The following is a 23,375-nucleotide window of genomic DNA, read 5'->3' as shown; positions in this document are numbered from 1 at the left end:
ATAAAGCCATTACTTTTTTTTTTTAACTAAAACTTTGCGAATGAGTATTTTCATTGTAAGTGCTTTAAACTAGAACATTTTACAGAGAGGCAGACTGTAGTTTCTTTGGTAAAAAGCATTATCAAAATCTTTTGTTTTTGGATTTCTTTTCCATTCCTTTGTGGGTTCACAGGCTATAAACATCACATATCAAATTCCTTTGGGTCATTTTATTGAGAACTCAATCTCTCACATTTTAAACCAGTCTCCTCCCTCCTTTTTGGTCAGGCTTTTCAATTGCTTTAGAACTGACTAGACTCTACCTTATTGCTTCCAGCTTGAAGTAGCAGAATGCCCATGAAGAAAGTGAAGGTATCTGTGACTCCCAAAAATCCCCAAGGGAATCGTTCTGAACCATCCTGAAATACCCATTGTATTTCCTTCCCTTCTCCCTAGGACACAGTCTTCCTCAAGAACAGTCCCTAACAAAGCACAGATTTTTCCATGTTTCTTTTTTATATTCCAACCTTGATTAAAGTCATTTTCTCTTGTGTGAGAGCCATGGCTGCACAGTAATCCTGGGAAACTGGCAAATCTTCATCTATAAGCTCCTCTACCTTCTGGAGCCAGGCTTCAATTTGATGTAACGATGAGGGCAAGGCACAATTCAGCTCTGTTTCCCACATATTAATCTGAAAAAACAAAAATCTGTGCTTCAGTCGACGTTCTTCTAAAGTTTACTTCTTTGGGGATACCTGGGTGGCTCAGTCAGTTGAGCAACTGACTCTTGGTTTTTGACACTGGCCTCAGGGTGGTGAGATCGAGCCCCACCACAGGCTCCACACTCAGCAGGGGGGTCTGCTTGAGATTCTCTCCCTCATCCTCTACGTCTCCCCCTCCCTCACTCGCACATCCCCCCTCTCCTCTCTCTCTCAAATAAATACATAAAGTTCTTGCTTCCTCAGCCTTCCCACCACTCCTCACACACAGAGGAGTCACACAAATGCCAACTACTTATTTCCCCAAGCAGTCCCCAAACTGCACTACCAAGGTGTTCACTCTTGCTGTCTCTTCCACCTGGATCTTTTCCCCATTAAGGACCATCAGAACTCACTCCCAAATTGACTGACTGGTTCGTTCATCCATCCATCCATCCATCCATCCATCCATCCATCCATTCATTCTACAAACATTTATTAATAACCTATTGTGCTAATAGCTGATAGAGCTATAAAAATCTTCCAGAGGGGCGCCTGGGTGGCTCAGTGGGTTAAAGTCTCTGCCTTAGGCTTCGGTCATGATCCCAGTGTCCTGCGATCGAGCCCCGCATTGGGCTCTCTGCTCAGTGGGGAGCCTGCTTCCTCCTCTCTCTCTGCCTGCCTCTCTGCCTACTTGTGATTTCTGTCTGTCAAATAAATAAATAAAATCTTTAAAAACAAACAAACAAAAATGCACTACATCCTGGGTGGTAACACAAATCCCAATCAACTGCAAACATCTGAAATCACACAGATATATTCAGACACACATACACGTTCATCTTCACACGTTCTCTCTAGGCTTGCCCCTGACCCCCTTCAAGCATCTATTAATAGTGACACATGACACTGGTCCTTGGTAGAGATGAGGTTGCAGGTCAATCAGAATATAGATAATCTACTGGGCCAAACCAATCACTGATGACAAATATAAAAACTTTGGATAAGCGGTTTCTCTAAGCAGTACGCTATAAATTTCTATTAAATATTAATCACTCCTCAAATGAGGCTATGGAGAAAATAAAAGAACACTCTCCCAAAGTTCTAATGTAGCATCTTCACAGACTTTCTCACGGAAGGCTAACGTAATCATCCAACAAACAAAGCTGCCTCACGAAAATGCTCCTCCAATCAGTATAACACAGTAACCTGGTAGGTGAGGCCATCCCAGGCTTCTCTCAACTGTAACTGATCTTCATTCAGGTCATCCGGATTCCTTTTTACTGGCAGGATATCCAAAAAGGGCTTTTTTTCTTCATTGAATGATTCCAAAAAGGAAAGCAGACTCTACAATCGGAAGAATATTTTAAAGACAGAAATTTTAGATCAGTTTCTGAAATGTAATCCACTATTTTAAGGTCTATAGCTGTATGTCACGTTCAAACGGATCTTCTCACTGCTCTGGTGTCTTTCATCAATGCACCCCGATCACTTGCGTGCCCTCACAATAACAACAGGTCACAGCTTGTGTCTCATGTCAGTACTGCTGGATTTCTGCTGGAAGGAGTTAGCCAGGTCACCCAGCTCGACAGGATGACTCCTGATGTCACATGGAAAATGTGAGTTGGTATGTTCTCCCCAAACAAGGATTCACGACAAAATAAGGATAAGTGGAAGAGAGAACTATACAGCAGCAGTGATCACTTGTCAACATGTCTATAATTAACTGCACGTGAGCCAGTGCTGCCCAAGTCAAAGAACCTTGGAAATTACTCTGTCCCTGCCTGCAAAAATTTAATAAATAAAGCTTTCTTGGGTTCAGATTTGTGCAAAATGTTAGTGTTGAAGAGTCATCAATTCCAGATAGTATTTCAAACATTATTCATCATAATTGGCAGCATTTTAAGTTAAATTTCATGAACTGGAGTGCTTGGTTAGCTCAGTTGGGAGAGTATGCCACTCTTGATCTTGGGGTCATGAGTTCAAACCCTGTGTTTGGAGTAGAGCTTACTTTTAAAAACAAACAAACAAACAAATAAAAAGATTAAGTTTTACAAGCCAACCAAGGGATAATCATTGTAATTCTGATTATGAATAACTTCATACAGCCTTTTATTTAAGAAAACTGCATTTGTGGTACCCACTAAATCAACGACAATATGTGAGAGCAATGCACTTCCAGGGGACGCTTAGCACCTTGTCAGTAAAAAACATCAGGCCAAGGGTGCCTGAGTGGCTTAGCTGGTTAAGCACTTGCCTTTGGCTTAGGTCATGATCCCCAGGCTCTGGGATTGACCCCCAAGTCGGGCTCCATGGTCAGCAGGGAGTCTGCTTGTCCCTCTCCCTCTGCCTCTGCCCCTCCCCAGGCTTGTGCTAGCTTTCTCTCTCTGTCTCTCATAAATAAATAAAATCTTAAAAAAAAAAAAACAAAAAAAAACACAAAAAACCCACATCAGGCCAGAACAAAGATAGGAGCACAGAAGCTGAAGCAGTTCAGATGAAAGGAAGATGAGAACGTCCTGTCCCTTTCTTCTGTGACGCCTCTAAACCCACAAGGATGCTGTCTCCAGCAAGTCGCACCACCCGCTGCGTGGCAGCGTCAGAACAGCTGGCTTCGTCCGACTCCCTCAGACAGGGAAGCCGAGCTCGGAGGGGCTCTCATGCATGCGAATCTGTCTGCTTGATTCACGATGGAGGACTGGTAGGGGGCAGAGCTGCAGAGACGGGGGGGGGGGGGGGGGGGTTCTGAGGAACAGAGCGGAAGAATCCTCACCTGGGCTCCTACTAGTCTCTTTCAAGACGGTTCGGGGAATAACCGCCTAACCTGGAGAAGCCCAGGTCATCCTGCAAAGAGAGCCAGGCTTCAAAGCCAGACTTCACTCAAATCCCACCTCTACCTCTCAGTAGCTATGTGACCTCAGACACGTCACTTGGTGCCTCTAAGTCTTGTCTTCGTCTCTAAAACTGGAAGAGCAATCCCACACTCAGTAAAATGCTGGTCGGTGGGCGCCTGGGTGGCTCAGTGGGTTAAGCCGCTGCCTTCGGCTCAGGTCATGATCTCAGGGTCCTGGGATAGAGTCCTGCATCGGGCTCTCTGCTCAGCGGGGAGCCTGCTTCCCTCTCTCTCTCTCTCTCTGCCTGCCTCTCTATCTACTTGTGATCTCTCTCTGTCAAATAAATAAATAAAATCTTTAAAAAAAAAAAAAATGCTGGTCGGCAAGGCGCCTGGTACAGAGCGCCTATTCAAACGCGGGGACAATTAACAGGTGTCATTTTTCCTCAAAGGACACCCTGACTGAGGCCCTATCTTGTTATAATTCAGGGTTGGCTTCACTTCTGATTTCCTGATCTCTTTTTCATTTACATTCGACCGAGGACGAGAAGACTTACTGTAAGAGGAAAGATCGTACATGTCCTAGGTTTGAGGGTCCTATGGCATCTGTGGCGACACCTGACTCTGGCTAAGCAACGTGCAAAGCAGCCGCGAGCAGTACCTGAGCAGGTGCGGCTCTCTTCCAGGAGCACTGGATTCGCAAAACCCGTTGATGGGACCCACAGACCAGTTTGCCATGCCCTGCTCTAAAAACTTACTGTTCAAAGTACCCGGAGGACCAGGCATCAGTACCTTGCTGGAAAGGCAGAGTCCCAGGCCCCACCCCAGAACTACTCCGTTAGAATCCGCATTTGATTTAACAAGATTGAGCAGGTCATTCACATGCGTGTCAGAGTTTGAGAAGCACTGTCTCAGAACTGGACGCTAAAACTCGGAGTCTGGTTAGCATTTAAATAATTACCCTGAAGAGGTTTTTTTCCAAAAACAACCTACTCTTCCCTAACAGTAAGCTACAAATAAATTGCTGTTTAAAGTCATACTTACTTCATACTTTTTAGAGTAGGTCTCATTTTCTGAATCCTTTAGGGCTTTCTGTAGTTTTTTCTCTTGTAGAGTTAACCAGACGACAGCATCTTTCATCTTGCCCTAAAATTCACACACACACACACACACACACATTTTTAAAACTACCCTGAATAGACTTGGAGACTTTTTTTTATAATAAAATTAACTTCAAACATCAGTGAAATAATGAAATCATTACACAGCAGTGACTCATGGTGCCAAAGAGGAATTTTGCTTGTGCACATAACACCTTGAATTTTAAAATGGATGGAAACTAGCACCTGAACATAATGTGCTAAAGAGACAGGGCAAGCAAGCCCCTATGAATTTATTCATTTATTTATTTATTTTGGCTTATTTCTATTATTCTCAATTTTAGAGAACATTATTCTAAATTACTCATTTATAATAGGCCTTTCAGAACACTGTTTCCCAATACATCTAAATACAGGTTAATTCAAGAACTATTCACACCCAAATACATGGACATCAAAAATATTTTGAGGGGCACCTGGGTGGCTCAGTGGGTTAAAGCCTCTGCCTTCAGCTCAGGTCATGATCTCAGAGTCCTGGGATCAAGCCCCACATAGGGCTCTCTGCTCAGCAGGTAGCCTGCTTCCCTTCCTCTCTCTCTCTGCCTGCCTCTCTGCCTACTTGTGATCTCTGTCTGTCAAATAAATCAATCTTAAAAAAAAAAAAAAATCTTGAGCATTTGAGAGACCCTAAAAATAACGCTGCTAACGGTTTGGGTTCAGCTGTCCTGTGAATGTGAGCAACAACTATTTTTTCTTAGATTCTTGCTTGCCTACATTTGAAAGCAAAATTTACTGCCAGAGGATAAAGCCAACGATGTTACATCTTATTTCCATTCTCCTTTAACCTTCATTTACTCTTCTCTTTCTATTAAGCAGGAGTGTTTTTTATATACTTTTGCATCTGATTTCATGGACAGCTGAATTTTTCATTTTATTTTTTAATAAGAAAATTAATTAGAAAAGAGTAGCTCCCCAGCAGGTCAGAAATAAGTGAACTGAATTATATGCCTGCGTCCCAGCTTGAGTTTCTGTTCCAGAGTCAGCAACAATCTGGCAGTGGGGCCTCAAATGTAACAGTTGGAAAAACATAGGCCTAAATTTGTCACATAAAATGTGACAATACAACTGCATGTAAACATGTCTGAGGAAGTAGTTTAAATAAATATTAAAATAATATTCAAAACCACTTTAAATTCACAGCAGTCATTTACCTCCACAGCGACAGAATATATGTTTATTGGCATCTCACTGATTTTTATGAAATTTGCACCCACAACGTTTTGCATACCTGACTGCAAGTCAAAGGAAAAAACGGAATAATCAAATGGCAATCTGAGAGTGATTCAAGCACACTTCAACAGACAACAATGAAGAGTAGAACATACTGCTTCCATTTTCCATAAATTACACAATCCCAGTTCTATGTAGTCAAAGAACAGGTAAAATGGAAATGTGCTAAAATTAAATTGCCATGATGGTTGCACAACTATGTAAATACACCAAAACCCACTGAATTGTAAACTTTAAATGGTTTGATTTTATGGCATGTGAATTACATCTCAAAAAAGCTGTTAAAACTCAAACAGACAAAAATTGGATAGCTCTAGAATATTTCAAAAGCCTGCTAACCTTAATTTGTCTTCTAGAGTACCTATGTAAAAGTTATTTTAGATAATTCAGCAAAGTCTCATTAGTTACCACTTTTAAATTAAAATTTTTATTAAAACAGGCAACACTGGGACGCCTGGGTGGCCCAGTGGGTTAAAGCCTCTGCCTTCGGCTCAGGTCATGATCCCAGGGTCCTGGGATCAAGTCCCACATCGGGCTCTCTGCTCAGCGGGGAGCCTGCTTCCCCCTCTCTCTCTGCCTGCCTCTCTGCCTACTTGTGATCTCTGTCTGTCAAATAAATGAATAAAATCTTTAAAAAAAAATTTAAAAAATGTTAAAACAGGCAACACTAATCCACAGTGAAAGAAATTAGAATACTGGTTGCCCAGGGTGGGGGGTACGGACGAGGAAGCGGCACAGTGGAACATTCTGGGTAGCAGAAATGTGTTACATCATGACTACTGCATAGTTAACATGGGTGTAGGCATTTGTCAAAACTCACAGAACTGCACTTTTAAGCTCTACATGCAAATTATACATTAATTTTAAAAATTAAGCCACTAGTAGGGTACAACAAAAACACGGTTGAGTCAGATTTCTAAGGAAGGACGTACCTGAGCTTTATCTCTAGTCTCTGCCGCATCCTTCGAATACCGTAGAAATTGCGCCACATAGGTCATGATGGACTTTTCGTCAGGATTAAGTACATCCACATCTGCAAGAGATGCCACACCGTTAATCAGCTATAACTGTGACTTACTGTAATTACTACACAAAACAGGCTAGACCATAAGACAGCCTTGAAATGAACCGAAGGAGTTAACCGGCCGTGCAATCTCTGGTCAGCGGCCCTTGCTCCAAGTCTGTGCAGCAGCTCAGAGCTTAGATCCAGAGTCAAACAGGGCTGAGTTGGATCTTGCCAGTGGTATGTGCACAGCCTCAATTTCCACCTTGCATGCTGTCTGGATAAGGGCAGTAGTAGTCAGGGAGGGCGGAAAGGAGCAAATACAGCCTTCCTCCTTCCAGAGACACGATACAGAAACTCCTCCAGGAGAGGAAAAGTGTAGGAACATACAGCAACTGGAATCCATTCCCGTCACACGGGTCTCAGCAAGTATGCAGTAAAGCATTTCGAAAAGCATATGTTGGGGCCCCTGGGGTGGCTCAGTTGGTTAAGCGTCTGCCTTTGGCTCAGGTCTTGATCCCAGGGTCCTGGGATGGAGTCTTGTGTCGGACTCCTTGCTCAGCAGGGAGCCTGCTTCTCCCTCTCTTTCCCTCCCGCTGTCACTTCCCCTGGTTGTGCACTGTCTCTGACAAACAAAAACATATGTTGTATGGCAGACTTACTCAAGATAACCACAAGATTTTACTTGTTCATTTGCGGAACAAATACATTTACTGAGAGCCTTCTCTGGGCCAATCCTTGTGGTACATTAACAAAGTCCATGGTGAGATAAATTCGGACAATGCTGAGTTAAACAAAGTAAAAATATTATAAATCCCTTAAATACAGAACTTCTCCAGATATATAATAAATCAGATAGATCACAACATCACAAGGAAGTGATCAATGCACTGCAGACAAAATGAGCACATAATTTGGGGATGTCTTTCAGTATGTTGTCCAAACAACCAGGAAGATATTGAAAAGGAAAGCTTCAGTGTTTATTTATTAAAGCAGTTAAAATAAATTAATCAAATATTTATAGAGAGCTCACAAATGTGAGCTCACAAGCAAGATAGGTAACGCTGAGTTCTTGCCCTGGGGGGGGGGCATACGTTTCATCACTGTAGTCATTCAACAAGGGGATGCTGGACACTTTGAGTAAATGCCAGATGCCTTAAGATATTATCTGCCCTCACAGAGCTTACTGTTAGGAGAAAAACAAACAGCAAACAAATATAAGACACTATGGATGCTTTAGCAAATGTGTTTACTGGGCTCAATGACAGTTCTAATCGGCTGAGGGAGAACATGAATCTAATCTACATCCAAATAATAAAATTTAAGACATACTTAAACATACAAACATACATACAAACAAATATAAACATACAAAAGGTATCAATAACACGGTGCGGATGGAGTTTCAATAAGGAAGCATCTCTAAGAACTAAGTCACTCTTTAACTGAAAAAATATGTAAGTAGAAAAGTAAAAGTATGGGACATCTGGGTGGATCAGTCAGTTATGCATCTACCTTGGGCCCAGGTCATGCTCCCAGGGTACTGGGATCAAGTCCCACATCCGGCTCCGTGCTTAGCAGGAAGGCTGCTTCTCCCTTTGCCTGCTGCTCCCCCTGCTTATGCACGCTCTCTCTCTCTCTCACAAATAAATAAAATCTTTTTTTTTACAAAGCAGAAGTATATAAGAGATACCTGAAATAATTAGACTGACTTAACTACATGTTTCTTCTTCAAAACTTTATTGTATATGAAGCTATGTACTGTGATTAAATGTCTTAATAAAACTGTCAAAAGATAACTCTTATTTAAATATGACAACAGTATTTGGTTTGCATAAATAATCATGATGTACTTCACATTTCAAGCTATTATTTAAGCCACTTAAAATGAATTATAGGCAATCATTTATAAGTACAAGTTTGCCCTTTTTTATATTGTCTATTACATTATTTGTCTAGTTATTTTCACATACTGAACTAGAGAAAATATTTTATACTAATAAAATAGAGAATCACAGTAGGAGAAAAGCATGAAAGAAAGAAAGGAAAGACAGGGAAGGAAGGAAGGAAAGTAGAAAGGAAAGAAGGAACCAAGTAATCAGAAAAGAGGATAGAATAAAACATAAGGAAAAACAAAGAAAAGAAAAAAGATAATGAAAAGCCAAAAGGGAAAGAGAAAAGACAATGAAAGGAAGAAAAGGAAAGAAAGAAAAACAAGGAGAGGAAAGTTAACAAGAAGAATTAATAACAAGCTGAAACTAATATAATGACAAACCTAACACAAAAATTTGGAATCATCAGACTAACTATTAACTTAGAAGTATCACCTAATTCAATGAGGTCCGAGAAGGCTAAAAACCAATAGCAACAAGCATAGTTCGCTCCCAGATCTTAGCCTTCTCACGTCATTCTCCAACCAGGGTTGGGAGAGAGGGCTGATCCCAGGCCTGAGGCAGGAAATGTAGAAGAGCCCGATGCATCCTAAAGGCCTGAAAATAAGGATGGACTCAAAAACAACAAAGAAACACCACATGGGTGGGGATATGTCAGAGGAGCACAGGAGCTAGCTGAGAGAGCTCCCAGGGCCTAAAAAACATTAACCTTAAAAAATCTTTCTTAATTTGAGAAATAAAACAAAGTAATATTGGATTACAACCCAAAATATAAAATAAAATGTCCAAAAGCCCATACTGATATAAATCAATGGCTGGATAAATGAATAAATGCGGGAGAGAACATACATAGTTCAGGCAACAGAACTGTAAATAATTTATGTAGGTAACCTGCCCTCCGGGAGGCTGAGGTACTCTCCTCCATGTGGGGCTATGCCGCGTGACTTCCCTCCAAAGCGGACAACACAGGAAGAGGGAAACAAAAACTAGCTTCACAAGGAAGAAAGCTGACAAACACTACCTCAGCCAGGTAACCAAAGTGAACATCACCAGTGATACAATGCTGACGGCATGTTCCTCTCATACAATGTGATAAGAATGGTACTTTACCTCTGTGGTCTTCCTCCAAAGAACCCATAACCCCAGTCTAAATTGAGAAAAGACATAACACAATTCCAGGAAAGGGGTACTCTACGATAGACATGACCAGTAATCCCCAAAACTGTCAGGTCATCAAAACAAAATGCTCGGGACGCCTGGGTGGCTCAGTTGGTTGGGCAGCTGCCTTCGGCTCGGGTCATGATCCCAGCGTCCTGGGATCAAGTCCCACGTCGGGCTCCTTGCTTGGCGGGGAGCCTGCTTTGCCTTCTGCCTCTGCCTGTAACTCTGTCTGCCTGTGCTCACTCTCTCTCTCTCTCTAATAAATAAATAAAGTCTTTAAAAAAAAAAAAAAAGCTCTAAGAAACTGTCACGGTCAACAACAGCCAAAAAAGCCATGAAAACTAAATGTAAGGTAGAACACTGGATGGAATCCTGAAAAGGAAAAGAGCATCAGGGAAAAACTAAATAAAAGTGAATAAAGCATAAAAATAGATTAATTTTGATTCATTAGTAACAAATGTAATGCACTCATGTCAACAATAGGGAAAACTCCATGGGAACTTACTAAATCTGCTTCCCAATTTCTCTGTAAACCTAAAGCATAAGGTCTGTTAAAAACAAAAGGAATGATATTCTGATAAATGCTGCCAGACAGAAAAGCTTTGAAAAGATCATGCTATGGTAAGATGCCAGTCACAAAAGACTACATTTATGAGAAATGTCCAGACTTGGCAAATCTATAGAAAGAGAAAGAATTAGGGGTTGCCAGGGCTCTGTGAGTAACTGTGTGTGTGTGTGTGTGTGTGTGTGTGTGTGTGTAAAAGTTAGAGGTTGAGAGAGGTGAGGAGAAATAGGAACGGGTTGCTAATGGGATGGGGTTTATTTTTGGAATGAAGCAAAGGCTCTGAAACTGATCATGATGATAGTTGCAAAATGCCACCAATATACTAAAAAACTATTGAATTGTACACTTAAATGAGTAAATTGTATGATATGTGAATTACATCACAATAAAGCTGTACAAAACCAAAAAAAGTTAAGTGACAAAGCCACATTCACTTAGTGGTATGTTGGAGCCAGAAGGCTCAACTTGAGAGCTGATTATTGGATTTTCAGCACTTTTATAAGCCGGTTGTTAAACACAGCCAGCATTAAAAATTAAATTGTACAGGGCGCCTGGGTGGCTCAGTGGGTTAAGCCTCTGCCTTTGGCTCCGTTCATGATCTCAGGGTCCTGGGATCGAGTCCCGCATCGGGATCTCTGCTCAGCATGGAGCCTGCTTCCTCCTCTCTCTCTGCCTGCCTCTCTGCCTACTTGTGATCTCTCTCTGTCAAATAAATAAATAAAATCTTAAAAAAAAAATTAAATTGTATAAACGCACAACCAAAAAAATATTTTAAGGGTGCCTGTGTGGTTCAGATGGTTAAGTGTTTGCCTTCAACTTGGGTCAAGATCCCAGGGTCCTGGGATGGAGCCCCATGTCGGGGCTCAGCGGGGAGCCTGCTTCTCCCTCTCCTCCCCTCTTGCTAATGCTCTCTTTCACTATCTCTGTCACTATCTCTCTTTCTCTCAAACAAATAAAATCTTTAAAAAATATATATGTCTATGGGGCACCTGGGTGGCTCAGTTGTTAAGTGTCTGCCTTCGACTCAGGTAATGATCCCAGGGTCCTGAGATCGAGCCCCGCATTGGGCTTCCTGCTCAGTGGGGAGCCTGCTTCTCCTTCTCCCACTCCCTCTGCTTGTGTTCTCTCTCTCGCTGTGTCTTTCTCTGTCAAATAAATAAACAAAATCTTTTTTAAAAAATGTAAAAAAAAAGTCTATATATTAAAATAAAGGTAATAGATACTCAAAACTCACCACTTCCCAACTATTTTACTACATTTTACTATTACCTATGCTCTTGTGGTTATTTATCTCTATTGTACCTGCGTGACAGAAAAAAATAATACACAACGGTGTGTTAACGTTGCGTATCTTTTCCCTACAGTGACTTCTCATTGGGATCAGCCATGGTGGTAGTATTCAAACCACACACACACACACACACACACACACACACACACACACACACACCAGCAAATGAGGGCTTGATTTCTTGTTTTGTTGATTATGAAGAAAGGGATAGAGAAAATGTTAATAATGCAGGTTAAACTTAGAAGTCTGACCTGTGTAGAGCTGTTAAGTTGCACATGGCACAAAAAAAGGAAGGAAATATTCTTCCAGGACTAGATTCAGCAAAAAAGTCATTCATGTTGTTGAAGAACAAATGAAGTTGTGACAGACTTCTCTGCTGTCACACTTACTCGTGACCATAAGGAAATTATCCACCAGCATTCAGGTCAGAACTCTACATGTCCAGCAGCTGTAACCAGAAGTTGGCTACAGATGGTAGCAGGAGTTTGGCAAAAATCAACAAAAGCATTTTGAGGCTATATGCAATTTATAATAAAGTATAACATATATTTTATTACTATTGAAACTATGTGCTGTATGTGCTCAGTATTAGTACTATTTGTAATAGACCTGGGTATATATATACACACACACTCGTGCACAAACACATTGTTTTGGAGAGCCAGTCACACATTACCTACACCTCTATTACTGTGGTTATAGAGCCGAGACTAGAATTTGTATCTCTTAATCTGTTAGCTCATTTTAATCTTCATTAATCCTATATACCTCTTTTATGACCTTACTAGGGTTTTTAATAAGCTTTGGTAAATTAAGAAACAAACCAATCCAAAGTAAAGTCCTTTTCCAAAGAAGTAAACCACTTTAATCTTGATTTTATGAAGTTAATATATTTATCTCTTTGAATATAACCAGTATTTAGAATTTTTATGGTCATTGTTCACGTTGTTCACGGTCGATCTAACACGATGTATTGAACATAATTATGGCAAAGCGAAGTCAGCCATAGAGGGAGAAACAGAAAAGGCAGTTTCTAACCTCATGGAAATTCAGCTTTACTGAGGGGAGGGAGTGGAGAGAGGAAATAGGTTCGCTCAAAGAACGGATTTACTCGAGAGATTTTAGAATAGAATAAAAGAATCAAGGGAACACCGTACAGAGCATAATGAAAGAAAATTAATACAAAAGCTCAAATTATTTCCAATAACAGCACTCTTTCCTTTCAGCTGTCATGTCACCCCTGCAATTATGGAGGTTAACAAATTGGTAGGAATTCTTAATTTCATGAAATTTAATAGAGTTTAAGTTTAACCCTTCAGGACTAAAATACAATGCCATTTTGTTCATTTATATACAGTACCGTTTTCAAGCAAACTTCCCACTGGACATTGTTTTGAAAAGAAAGAAGTTTCTTTACCTTCTGGTTCTAGCAATCTGGGGATTTTAAATTCTCGTTCTGCAATTCTGAAGGCCTCTTTCAGATTGTCTTTGCTGGATCGGTGCTTCACACTCTTCATGTCAATTAGGTCTGGTCGCAAGGCATGAATGACAGCCAAAAAAGCCATCCCATTTCTCCAGCTTGACTTAAAATCTGTCACACTGACAGACTCACACCTATGACCACAGGACAAAAACACAGTAAGTACTATTTAAAAAGAATTTACCAAAGCACATCTACCACATTCAATAGTAATTAAAACAAATTTCGGTGAATCAAATAAATCATATAAATCATTCTAGGAAAACATTTTCTTTTAATCTGGTAGTCAGATGAAAGTAACATGCCAAGTTTGATACCACAGGACATCGGTTCTCAAAGTGTGACCCTGGGACAAGCGGTATCGCCTTCACCTGGGCTGCAAGGGCTAGAAACACAAATTCTCAGGCCCAACCCCAAACATACCGCATCAGACTCTGGAGGTAGATTGGAGATCTGTGTCTTTTTTTTTTTTAAGGATTTTATTTACTTGAGAGTAGAGAGAGTGAGTGAAAGAGAGAGAGAGAGAATGCACACGAGCCAGGGGAGGAGCAGAGAAGCAGACTCCCCGCTGAGGAGGGAGCCCAACACGGGACTCGATCCCAAGACCCTGGGATTGTGACCTGAACCGAAGGCAGATGCTTAACTGACTGAGCTACCCTGGTGCCCAAGACATCTGTGTCTCTTTTTTTTTTTTTTTTAAAGATTTTATTTATTTATTTGACAGAGAGAGAGAGATCACAAGTAGGCAGAGAGGCAGGCAGAGAGAGAGGAGGAAGCAGGCTCCCTGCAGAGCAGAGAGCCCAATGCGGGACTCGATCCCAGGACCCTGAGATCATGACCCGAGCCCAAGGCAGCGGCTTAATCCACTGAGCCACCCAGGCGCCCCGACATCTGTGTCTTTGAAAGCCTTCCACAGGACCATCACTGAAGTTTAACGCTCTCCATTCAACAGTCTGTTGGCTCAAGACTGACTTTAGACCCCCGCATGGAGTTACGTTCCTTTCTCCAGAGGAAATAGTCTTAATTATTTAATAGTTAATTAATTAATTAATAATTTAATTAATGCAAATTAACTGATAGTCTGTGGCACACCAATGGCCAACAGCTCACTGGATAGGCCTTGCCACTCCTCTGCTTAAAACCAGTCATGGCAGATGAATAGATCAACAAAACAAGGTGTATATGTACATACAACAGAATATTATTCAGCCCTAAAGAGGAAGGACAGCCTGACATATTTTACAACATGGATGAACCCTGAAGATGTTAAGCAGAGTGAAAAAAGTCAGTCACCAAGGGGCAAATCCCATATGACGCTGTTCATTTAAGGTACCTGCAGTAGTGAATTCACAGACAAAGAAAGTAGACCACTGGCTACCAGGGGCTGGGGGAGGGGAGAATGGGGGGAGTTTTGAGGTTTACCAGATGAAAAAAGTTCTGGAGATACACGGTGGTGATGGTTACATAAAAACATAAAAGCACTTGATGCCGCCCAACTGTACACTTAAAAAAGGTTAAAATGGTAAATTTTATGTAGGGACCTTTTACTACAATAAAAAATAATGAAAAAATAAAAACCCACCCCTGTCATAGCTTGTTAGAATAACGCTTCTCACTCAAGGCCTACCATGATCTGGCCCCTGCCTCTCCCACTCTTACGTCTCCCCTCTGAGAATCTCGCCACCACCCTGGCTTCGTTCCTCTTCCTTAATACCATGCTCCTTGTAATCCTTCTGTGTGGATGCTCTTTTTCCTAGATCTTTATATACCTGAAGCCTTCTCCTTGAGGCCTCAGCTCAAAGGGCTCCTCCTCAGAAAGGCGCTCCATGACCGCCTCAGATAAAGGCCACCCTCCCACCCTTGACATTCTCAATCATCCTAAGTCCTTCCTGACCTTATTTCCAACTGTGGTTATTGTATCCACCCATCCGCTACCGGCACAAGCCTCTGGAGAGCAACAGCCTTGTCTTTCTTGTCTATCATGGTAGAATCATCCCCAACCAGTGTCTAGCATATAAAGGTGCTTAATATAAATATTTCAAATCACTCCATCCAACACTAGTCTGTATTTGACAAGGGATCAGTGTCTTATAAGAGTATAGTTGTGTACAAAATGTGGGAACTATTCTAGCACAACTATAGCGTCCTTTAATATCTCATTAAAAAACACAAGGAAATTCAGCAGACTAATTTGAGGTGTGAATCAAATGATTAAAACCACTGGGGGGAAAAAAAAAAACCCACTGGAGAGGGGCACCTGCATGGCTCAGCCAGTTAAGCAGCTGCCTGTGGCTCAGGTCATGACCTCAGGATCCTAGGATCACGCCCCACATGGGGCTGGCTCCCTGCTGAGCAGGGACCCTGCTTCTCCCTCTCCTCCCCACTTGTGCTCTCTCCCACTATCTCTCTCTCTCTCTCTCTCAAATAAATAAATGAAAACTTTTTTAAAAGGTGGGGGAGGGGCGCCTGGGTGGCTCAGTGGGTGGGTTAAAGCCTCTGCCTTCAGCTCAGGTTGTGATCCCAGAGTCCTGGGATCGAGCCCTGCGTCAGGCTTTCTGCTCAGCGGGAAGCCTGCCTCCCCCCTCTCTCTCTGCCTGCTTCTCTGCCTACTTGTGATCTCTGTCTGTCAAATAAATAAATAAAATCTTAAAAAATGATAATAAAATAAAAATTTAAATTTAAAGAAAATGGGTGGTGGGCGTCTGGGTGGCTCAGCGGGTTAAACCTCTGCCTTCAGCTCAGGTCATGTTCCCAGGGTCCTGGGATCAAGCCCCTCATCGGGCTCTCTGCTCCGCAGGAAGCCTGCTTCCTTCTCTCTCTCTGCCTGCCTCTCTACCTACTTGTGATCTCTCTCTGTCAAATAAATAAAATCAATCTTTAAAAAAAAAAAAAAACTACTGGAGAAATAGCTTCAGATGACATGGACTTTCCTGAATCCCTTAGGAATAAATGCCTAAACTATGACTGTGACAAACTCGATAGTGTTCAGGGAATCTTGTCTTGTTTAACAACCACTTACATGGTCTATACCGTGTCCAGAAACTGTTTTAAATACTCTTAAAAAAATAATTCTTATAATACACATACGAACCCTATGAAGTGTTAGCACTGTCCACATTTTTATGACTAAGAAAACTCAAGCACCAAGTTAGGAAGGCACCAGTTAGGAAGTGCTGGGTCCGGGACTCAAACCCAGGATTCCAGCTTCATGGTTGTGCGCTTAGATGCGAAGCAAAACTAGCTAAAGGGAGGAGGGCTGAGGGCCATGCAGAGTGGGGATCAGAACCTGTGCCGACTGGCAGGATTAAAACATTCAGAAAACTGAAGTAAAACAAAACTGTGTCTTAAAGAGTCAAGAAAAAGTTCATTTGATATAGGTATGTATATAAACCTCCTAAGATATGTATGCTCTTTTGTCCCTCATAAAATGCAAAGACTGAATGACAGCTAAAGAAAGTAAGGCTGAAGGCAGAAATTAGCATCCTAGCCTCTCACTGGGAAGAAGGGACTCAGAAGCCCACCATCTCAGAGGCCTTAGCGACATCTTTACGCCTCTATTTATCCAGACGATGCTATGATGTGACAAGGAATGCTTTTTTAACATCAGGGCTCATCTCCTGGTGAGTTCTCCTGCATCCTGACTCCTTATTTTCCCTAAATCCCATCCCAGCAGGGTAAATGAGAGAGTAAATGCTTCCCTAGAGCAAAAAAGCCCTTTGTCTTATAAAACAGAATTTCTAAGCGCTACCTTCCTCTCATCATCCCCACTCTTTAAAAAAACTCTCACTTTTCTGGCTTCTGTTACCTAATTGAGCTACAAATTTCTAAACAATGGGGACCGTGGTCTTTTAATGTAGCCATATAGAGCTCCAGGAGATCATTTTATGTGTTGATTACTTATTCCTTCATTTGTTCATTCATTCATTCAGTACACACTTATGGAGCACCTACCATGAATTCCCATTAGGCTAGGTTCTGGGGACACACAGTCCATAAAGATATAGTCCAACTTTTTAAAAGAGTTCCTAGTGTGGTAAAATGCTTGGGATGTCAACCAGATGCATAAGGGGATTGTGCCTAAAGAAAAAGATATTTAAAGACCACTTTATCTCTACACAGTAAAAGTCCACCTAAGGAGGTTGGTGCTTTGTCTTTGAGAAGGGAGAAGTGTGAACACCCCGTCGGCCTGATTTTCAGAACAGGAGTCAGTAATGCCGTGTTGGTGGGTCCAGGGCCAAGCTGCCCTGTGGGTCTCCTGTGGTCACAGGAAATGACTTACGGGGCACACTGCTCCTGGGCCCACAAGAGAAGAGCCTTCTTTGCAGACATCTGCCATCTTTCTTGGGCTCTGGAGCATTTCTTAGCCGGAGGACTTGAGGTAGGAGATGAGTCAGCCTCACTCATGCTGTCCAGGGAAGGCGGATCATAATTGCAAGAAAGAGTCCGGGCAAGCTCCTCAATCTAAGGAAGACATAATCATAGTCAATGCATACAAATCACGAGTTAGCAGCTTTGAGGCAAAACCTTCGGCCAACACAAGACCTACCCGGTAACAGTAAGACGTTACTCATGGTGAAATAAGCACTAGACAAGTCCTTGAATAATAGCGTCTGCCATCTTGGGCTACACTTAGGCTCTCTTTCAGTGGACTTGGGTCACTCTTTGCCCCAATTTGTGCACTGCATTCCCCCTCGAGGGCAAGTATGTGTTCATCCCTCTAAAATCGCTGATGTTCAACACCTGTCGCTCTAAACTGAACTGAACTCATTTGAGATCCCAGTCTAGAGTGTCTTCCAAGAGACTGGGTCAATTAAAATGCATCCTTGATTATAAACCATTAAACCGTTAAAGCCATTAAACCACTGAAAAACAAATAATACATACAGAAAAAATAGTCAAATACATGAGAGCTAAGTCCCAAGAAAGAAAAAAAAAATTGCCACTAAGTATATGGAAAATATCTTCATTCGTCATTTAAGAAAGCTAAATGTATACAGGAAGGAGACAGTTTCTTCATTTATAACACAGGCAAAAAAAAATTTATAGTTAACATCAAGTGATGTATCCCCTAGGAAGAATACAGAATGTGGATTTTTGCAGAGTGCTGGTAAACACACAAGTTGGTTCAGACTTTTTGGAGGGCAGTAACATAATACCTATGGAAAACTTTCAAAGATCAATTTACAAACACAGTAGCAAGTATTATTGAGAGAACTGCACTTAATAATTAACAGAGGCACCAGACAACTAGATAATAGATGTGACCAACACAACAAACTTCATCTGATGGGCATACCCCCTTGTACCTAAAATCCATAGGAAATGTTTACTGAAATTGACAACACTGAGTCATAATGCAAGCTTCAGCAATTTTGAAGAATTGAAATCATTCAGATGATAGTCTCTGACCACACTCAAATTAAGCTAGAAATCAGTAACAGAGATATAACAACCAAAATCTCCAACTATTTGGATATTAAGCAATAGAATGTTATAGAACCCAGAGGGCAAATAAGAAATCATAATGAAAATAAAATATTTTGAACACAGCAATAACAAAAATACTGTACTCATGGATGATACAATGCAATGTTTTAAAGATATCAACTTTTTCTAAATTATACATTCAATAAAACAGTTATTAAAATTCCAACAGATGGGAGCACCTGGGTGGCTCAGTGGTTTAAGCCGCTGCCTTTGGCTCAGGTCATGATCTCGGGGTCCTGGGATTGAGTCCCCCGTATCGGGCTCTCTGCTCAGCAGGGAGCCTGCTTCCCTCTCACTCTCTCTGCCTGCCTCTCTGCCTACTTGTGATCTCTCTCTGTCAAATAAATAAATAAATCTTTAAAAAAAAAAAAAAATTCCAACAGATGGTGCGCATGTAAATTAACAAGTTATCTATAAAACTTATATGAATATCAAATCACCATGTTGTTGAATCGCTTCTCGGCCTTTTGGCTAAGATCAAGTGCAAATCACCATGTTGTATAGTTTAAACTTACACAATGGTATATGTTAACTACATCTCAATTTAAAAAATTACATGAGAATGCAAATAGCAAAGAATAAACAAGATAATCCTAAAGAACAAGTTGGACACTATCAGATATCAAGACTTTCTATATAGCTATAGAAACTGATACAATACAGTACTAGTGCCAAGAATGAATAATGGAACAGAAATGACAATCTGACGATGGAGCCACACATACATGGTTACTTGATTTTTTATGAAGTGACACTACAGTATACCAGGAAAGTGATGGCCTTTTCAATACATGGTGTTGGGTCAGCCAGATAGCCATATGGAAAAAAATACTCTTGATTGCTTTAACATTAACATACTCAAAAAAATTCATTCTCGAAAGATTGTAGATCTAAATGTAAAATAGGAAATGGTTAAGCTTTTAGAACTGTGCTATCTGGCTGCCTTCAGCTCAGGTCATGATCCCAGGGTCCTGGGATCGAGTCCCACATCAGGCTCCTCGCTTGGCAGGAAGCCTGCTTCTCCCTCTGCCTCTGCCTGACACTCTGTCTGCCTGTGCCCGCTTGCTCTCTCTCTCTCTCTGACAAACAAATAAATAAAATATTTTTTTAAAAAATTATAAAAAAAAAAGAACTGTGCTATCTAATACAATAGTCCCTACCTCCCTGTGGCTATGTAAATTAATTAAATAAATAAAATTTTAAATTTAGTTCCTCAGTCATACTAGCCACATTTCAAGTGTTCAATGGCCATAAGTGACTAGTGGCTACTGTCTGGTACAGTGCAGCTACAGAACATTTCCATCACTGCAGAAAGTCCTCTTCGGACAGAACTATTCAAGAAAATAGCGTTAAGAGAGTATCTCCATGATGTTGACAAAGGGAAAGATTTCTTTACAGAACGTAAAAAGTATGAGCCACCAAAAAAGGAAGTTGATATATTTGAACTACATTAAAATCATGAATGTCAAAAAAAAATAAATAAATAAAATCATGAATGTCTGTTCATTAAAAGACTGAAAAGGCAAGCCACAGAATCGGAGATTTGTAATTTATGTGTACTCAACAAAGCACTTGGACCCAGGATATATATATTTTTTTTTAAAGATTTTATTTATTTATTTGACAGACAGAGATCACAAGCAGGGAGAGAGGCAGGCAGAGAGAGAGGGAGAGAGAGGAGGAAGCAGGCTCCCTGCCCAGCAGAGAGCCCGATGCAGGGCTCGATCCCAGGACCCTGGGACCACGACCCGAGCGAAAGGCAGAGGCTTCAACCCACTGAGCCACCCAGGTGCCCCCCAGGATATATTTTTAAACTTCTATAAATCCTTATATACAACAGCATAGCTATAATAAAAAATTTTTAATGTCAACTATGAGCGAGGATGGGAACGAGGAAGTCACCCAATGTAAATCGGAACCACCATTTTGAAAAATTAGTTGGCACTACCCTGCAAAGCTGAACATCACATGCCTTATGATCCAGCAATTCCACTCCTAGACATATATACGAGAGACATGAGGGCTCATACCACCAAAAGGCATATACAAGAACGCACCTAACAGCTTTAATCATAACAGCTGAACACTGGCAACAAAAGCAATGTCCATCAGCAGGAGAGTGGTCAATAAATTCTGGCATATTTATGCAATGGTATAATCATACACAACAAGAGAAAGAAAGAAATACAGTCCATGATACTGTAATAGCAATGTAATGGGACAGATGGCTGCTAACTTGGGGTGAGCAGAACATAATGTATAAACTCGTCAAATCATTAAGTTTACACCTGAAACTCATGTAATTAATTGTGTCAACTATACTCAAAAAAACCCAGAAAAACAAAAAAAACCCAATAAGAACAAAACAAAACTATGGATGCATGTTTCAACAACTTGAAACTCAAGGAAGATGTTAAGTGAAATAAGTCTGACACAAGAGTATATCTCATCTGTAAGTCAATTCAGTTATAATTCCTTCATATGGAAGTTAAGATGCTAAGCTAAACAATGACAGAGACCAAAGTGGTGGTTTTCTGTAGGGAAGGGAGCAAAGACTGGGCAAAATCCCTGAGAACTCTGGGATTAGGCAATGTTCTCTATTTTTATCTTGGGTGGTGGTTACATGGATGTATTTGATTTTTTTTTTAATTTTTATTTATTTGACAGACAGAGATCACAAGCAGGCATAGAGGCAGGCAGAGAGAGAGGAAGGGAAGCAGGCTCCCTGCTGAGCAGAGAGCCCAATGCAGGGCTCAATCCCAGGACCCTGAGATCATGACCTGAGCCGAAGGCAGAGGCTTTAACCCACTGAGCCACCCAGGTGCCCCTTGATTTTTTTTTTTTTTAAGATTTATTTATTTATTTGACCGACGGAGATCACAAGCAGACAGAGAGGCAGCCAGAGAGAGAGCGTGGGAAGCAGGCTCCCTGCCGAGCAGAGAGCCCGATGTGGGGCTCGATCCCAGGACCCTAAGATCATGACCTGAGCTGAAGGCAGAGGCTTAACCCACTGAGCCACCCAGGTGCCCGGATGTATTTAATTTTTAATACATCAAGCTCTACACCTCAGATTTGTGCATTTCTATGTATGTTCTTCTTCCACAAAAGTTTATTTACATCAGTAAAACGAAGCCAAGAAAAGCAAAACTTATGGCCCAACAATTTCACTTCTAGGAATCTGGCTCATGGAAATAATTAAGATGGTATGGAAAGGTTTTATCAGAAGGGTAGTCTTTTTAGAATTGCTTACAATCATAAAACTGTGAGCATTCTACTTGTTAATGAAATATAATTCTTTGCAACAGAACATCATGCCTCCATTAAAAACCATGTAAGGGGGCGCCTGGGTGGCTCAGTGGGTTAAAGCCGCTGCCTTCGGCTCAGGTCATGATCTCAGGGTCCTGGGATCGAGCCCCGCATCAGGCTCTCTGCTCAGCAGGGAGCCTGCTTCCTCCTCTCTCTCTGCCTGCCTCTCTGCCTACCTTGTGATCTCTCTCTGTCAAATAAATAAATAAATAAAATCTTTTAAAAAATAAAATAAAATAAAATAAAAACTATGTATGAATTCAGAAAGATGTTCATTAGAACAGGTTGAAAACAGTTTGGATAGCATGACCATTCCATTTAAGATATACATATATAGATAAATATATACATTCATTTCTACTATATGTATCATGAAGTCTATACCCCAAATTATTTAGTGGTTATCAGTGAGCAGTAGAATTACAGATGATTCTACTTGGTTTTTATTATCCATATTGAAATTTTTATTATATTTTAAATATTCCAGAAAGTATGGAAAAAAAATATAACAAATGCCTATGTATTGTCCAATTTTACGTTTTACCACATTTGGTTCATTTTTTTTTATATAAATGAAACACTGATACAGTTTAAGCCTTCTGTCTTTCCCTCTACAATTCCATTTCCTTCCTTTTCCAGAGGGAAAAAACCCACAATTTTAAATCTGGTTTTCGTCATCCTCACAACTATTATTCTACTTTAACTTCAAATGTAGTATCCATAAATCACATATAGTCTTATTTTACATGTTTTAAATTTTTTTCTTAAGATTTTTTATTTATTTATTTGACAGAGATCACAAGTAGGCAGAGAAGCAGGCAGAGAGAGAGGGAAGCAGGCTGCCCGTGGAGCAGAGAGCCCGATGCGGGGCTCGATCCCAGGACCCCGAGACCATGACCTGAGCTGAAGGCAGAGGCTTTAACCCACTGAGCCACCCAGGCGCCCCTACATGTTTTAAATTTTATACAAATTAGTTATGTTATTTCCTAATTTTTATAAAATAAGCATTTGTTTCTCACATAATTTTTTTTATTTTCAAAGTAATTATGGAGACATAGAACATGCAACTTTTTTAGGTAGCTGCAAAAAACTTGCACTAACTCAGAATCCCAGGAATGGAAGAATATATTTATCAGTCACAAGTACCATGAAGTCAGGGCTACAACTGTTTTTGCTGTTTTCTTGGTGTCCTAGCACAAAAGCTAGCGCATAGTAGGTGTTCAAATGTATTTGTGGAATGAAATTAATCTATGACTCAGTCTTGGGACAGGACTAGGTGTTGTAGGATTA

The 23,375-nt window shown here is 40.8% G+C and overlaps 1 protein-coding gene across 10 annotated transcripts in view; it reads right to left on the bottom strand.

Annotated features, from left to right (window-relative positions):
- SYNE2 (spectrin repeat containing nuclear envelope protein 2) overlaps window positions 1–23,375 on the bottom strand; it is a 327,766-nt gene that overhangs the window by 220,459 nt on the left and 83,932 nt on the right. For 8 of the 10 annotated variants that reach the window (XM_046009418.1, XM_046009420.1, XM_046009424.1 and 5 more), the window contains exons 7-12: window positions 17,572–17,753; window positions 13,230–13,426; window positions 6,833–6,933; window positions 4,555–4,656; window positions 1,887–2,024; window positions 507–671 (exon numbers count right to left, since the gene is read on the bottom strand). In XM_046009418.1, coding sequence (XP_045865374.1) covers window positions 507–671; window positions 1,887–2,024; window positions 4,555–4,656; window positions 6,833–6,933; window positions 13,230–13,426; window positions 17,572–17,753 — 885 coding nt within the window. The other 2 variants (XM_046009427.1, XM_046009429.1) reach the window with 2 other exon arrangements.

The sequence above is a fragment of the Meles meles genome, chromosome 6 (assembly GCF_922984935.1).
Source record: "Meles meles chromosome 6, mMelMel3.1 paternal haplotype, whole genome shotgun sequence".
Lineage (NCBI taxonomy): Eukaryota > Metazoa > Chordata > Mammalia > Carnivora > Mustelidae > Meles > Meles meles.
This window is presented reverse-complemented; position numbering and strand designations above follow the sequence as displayed.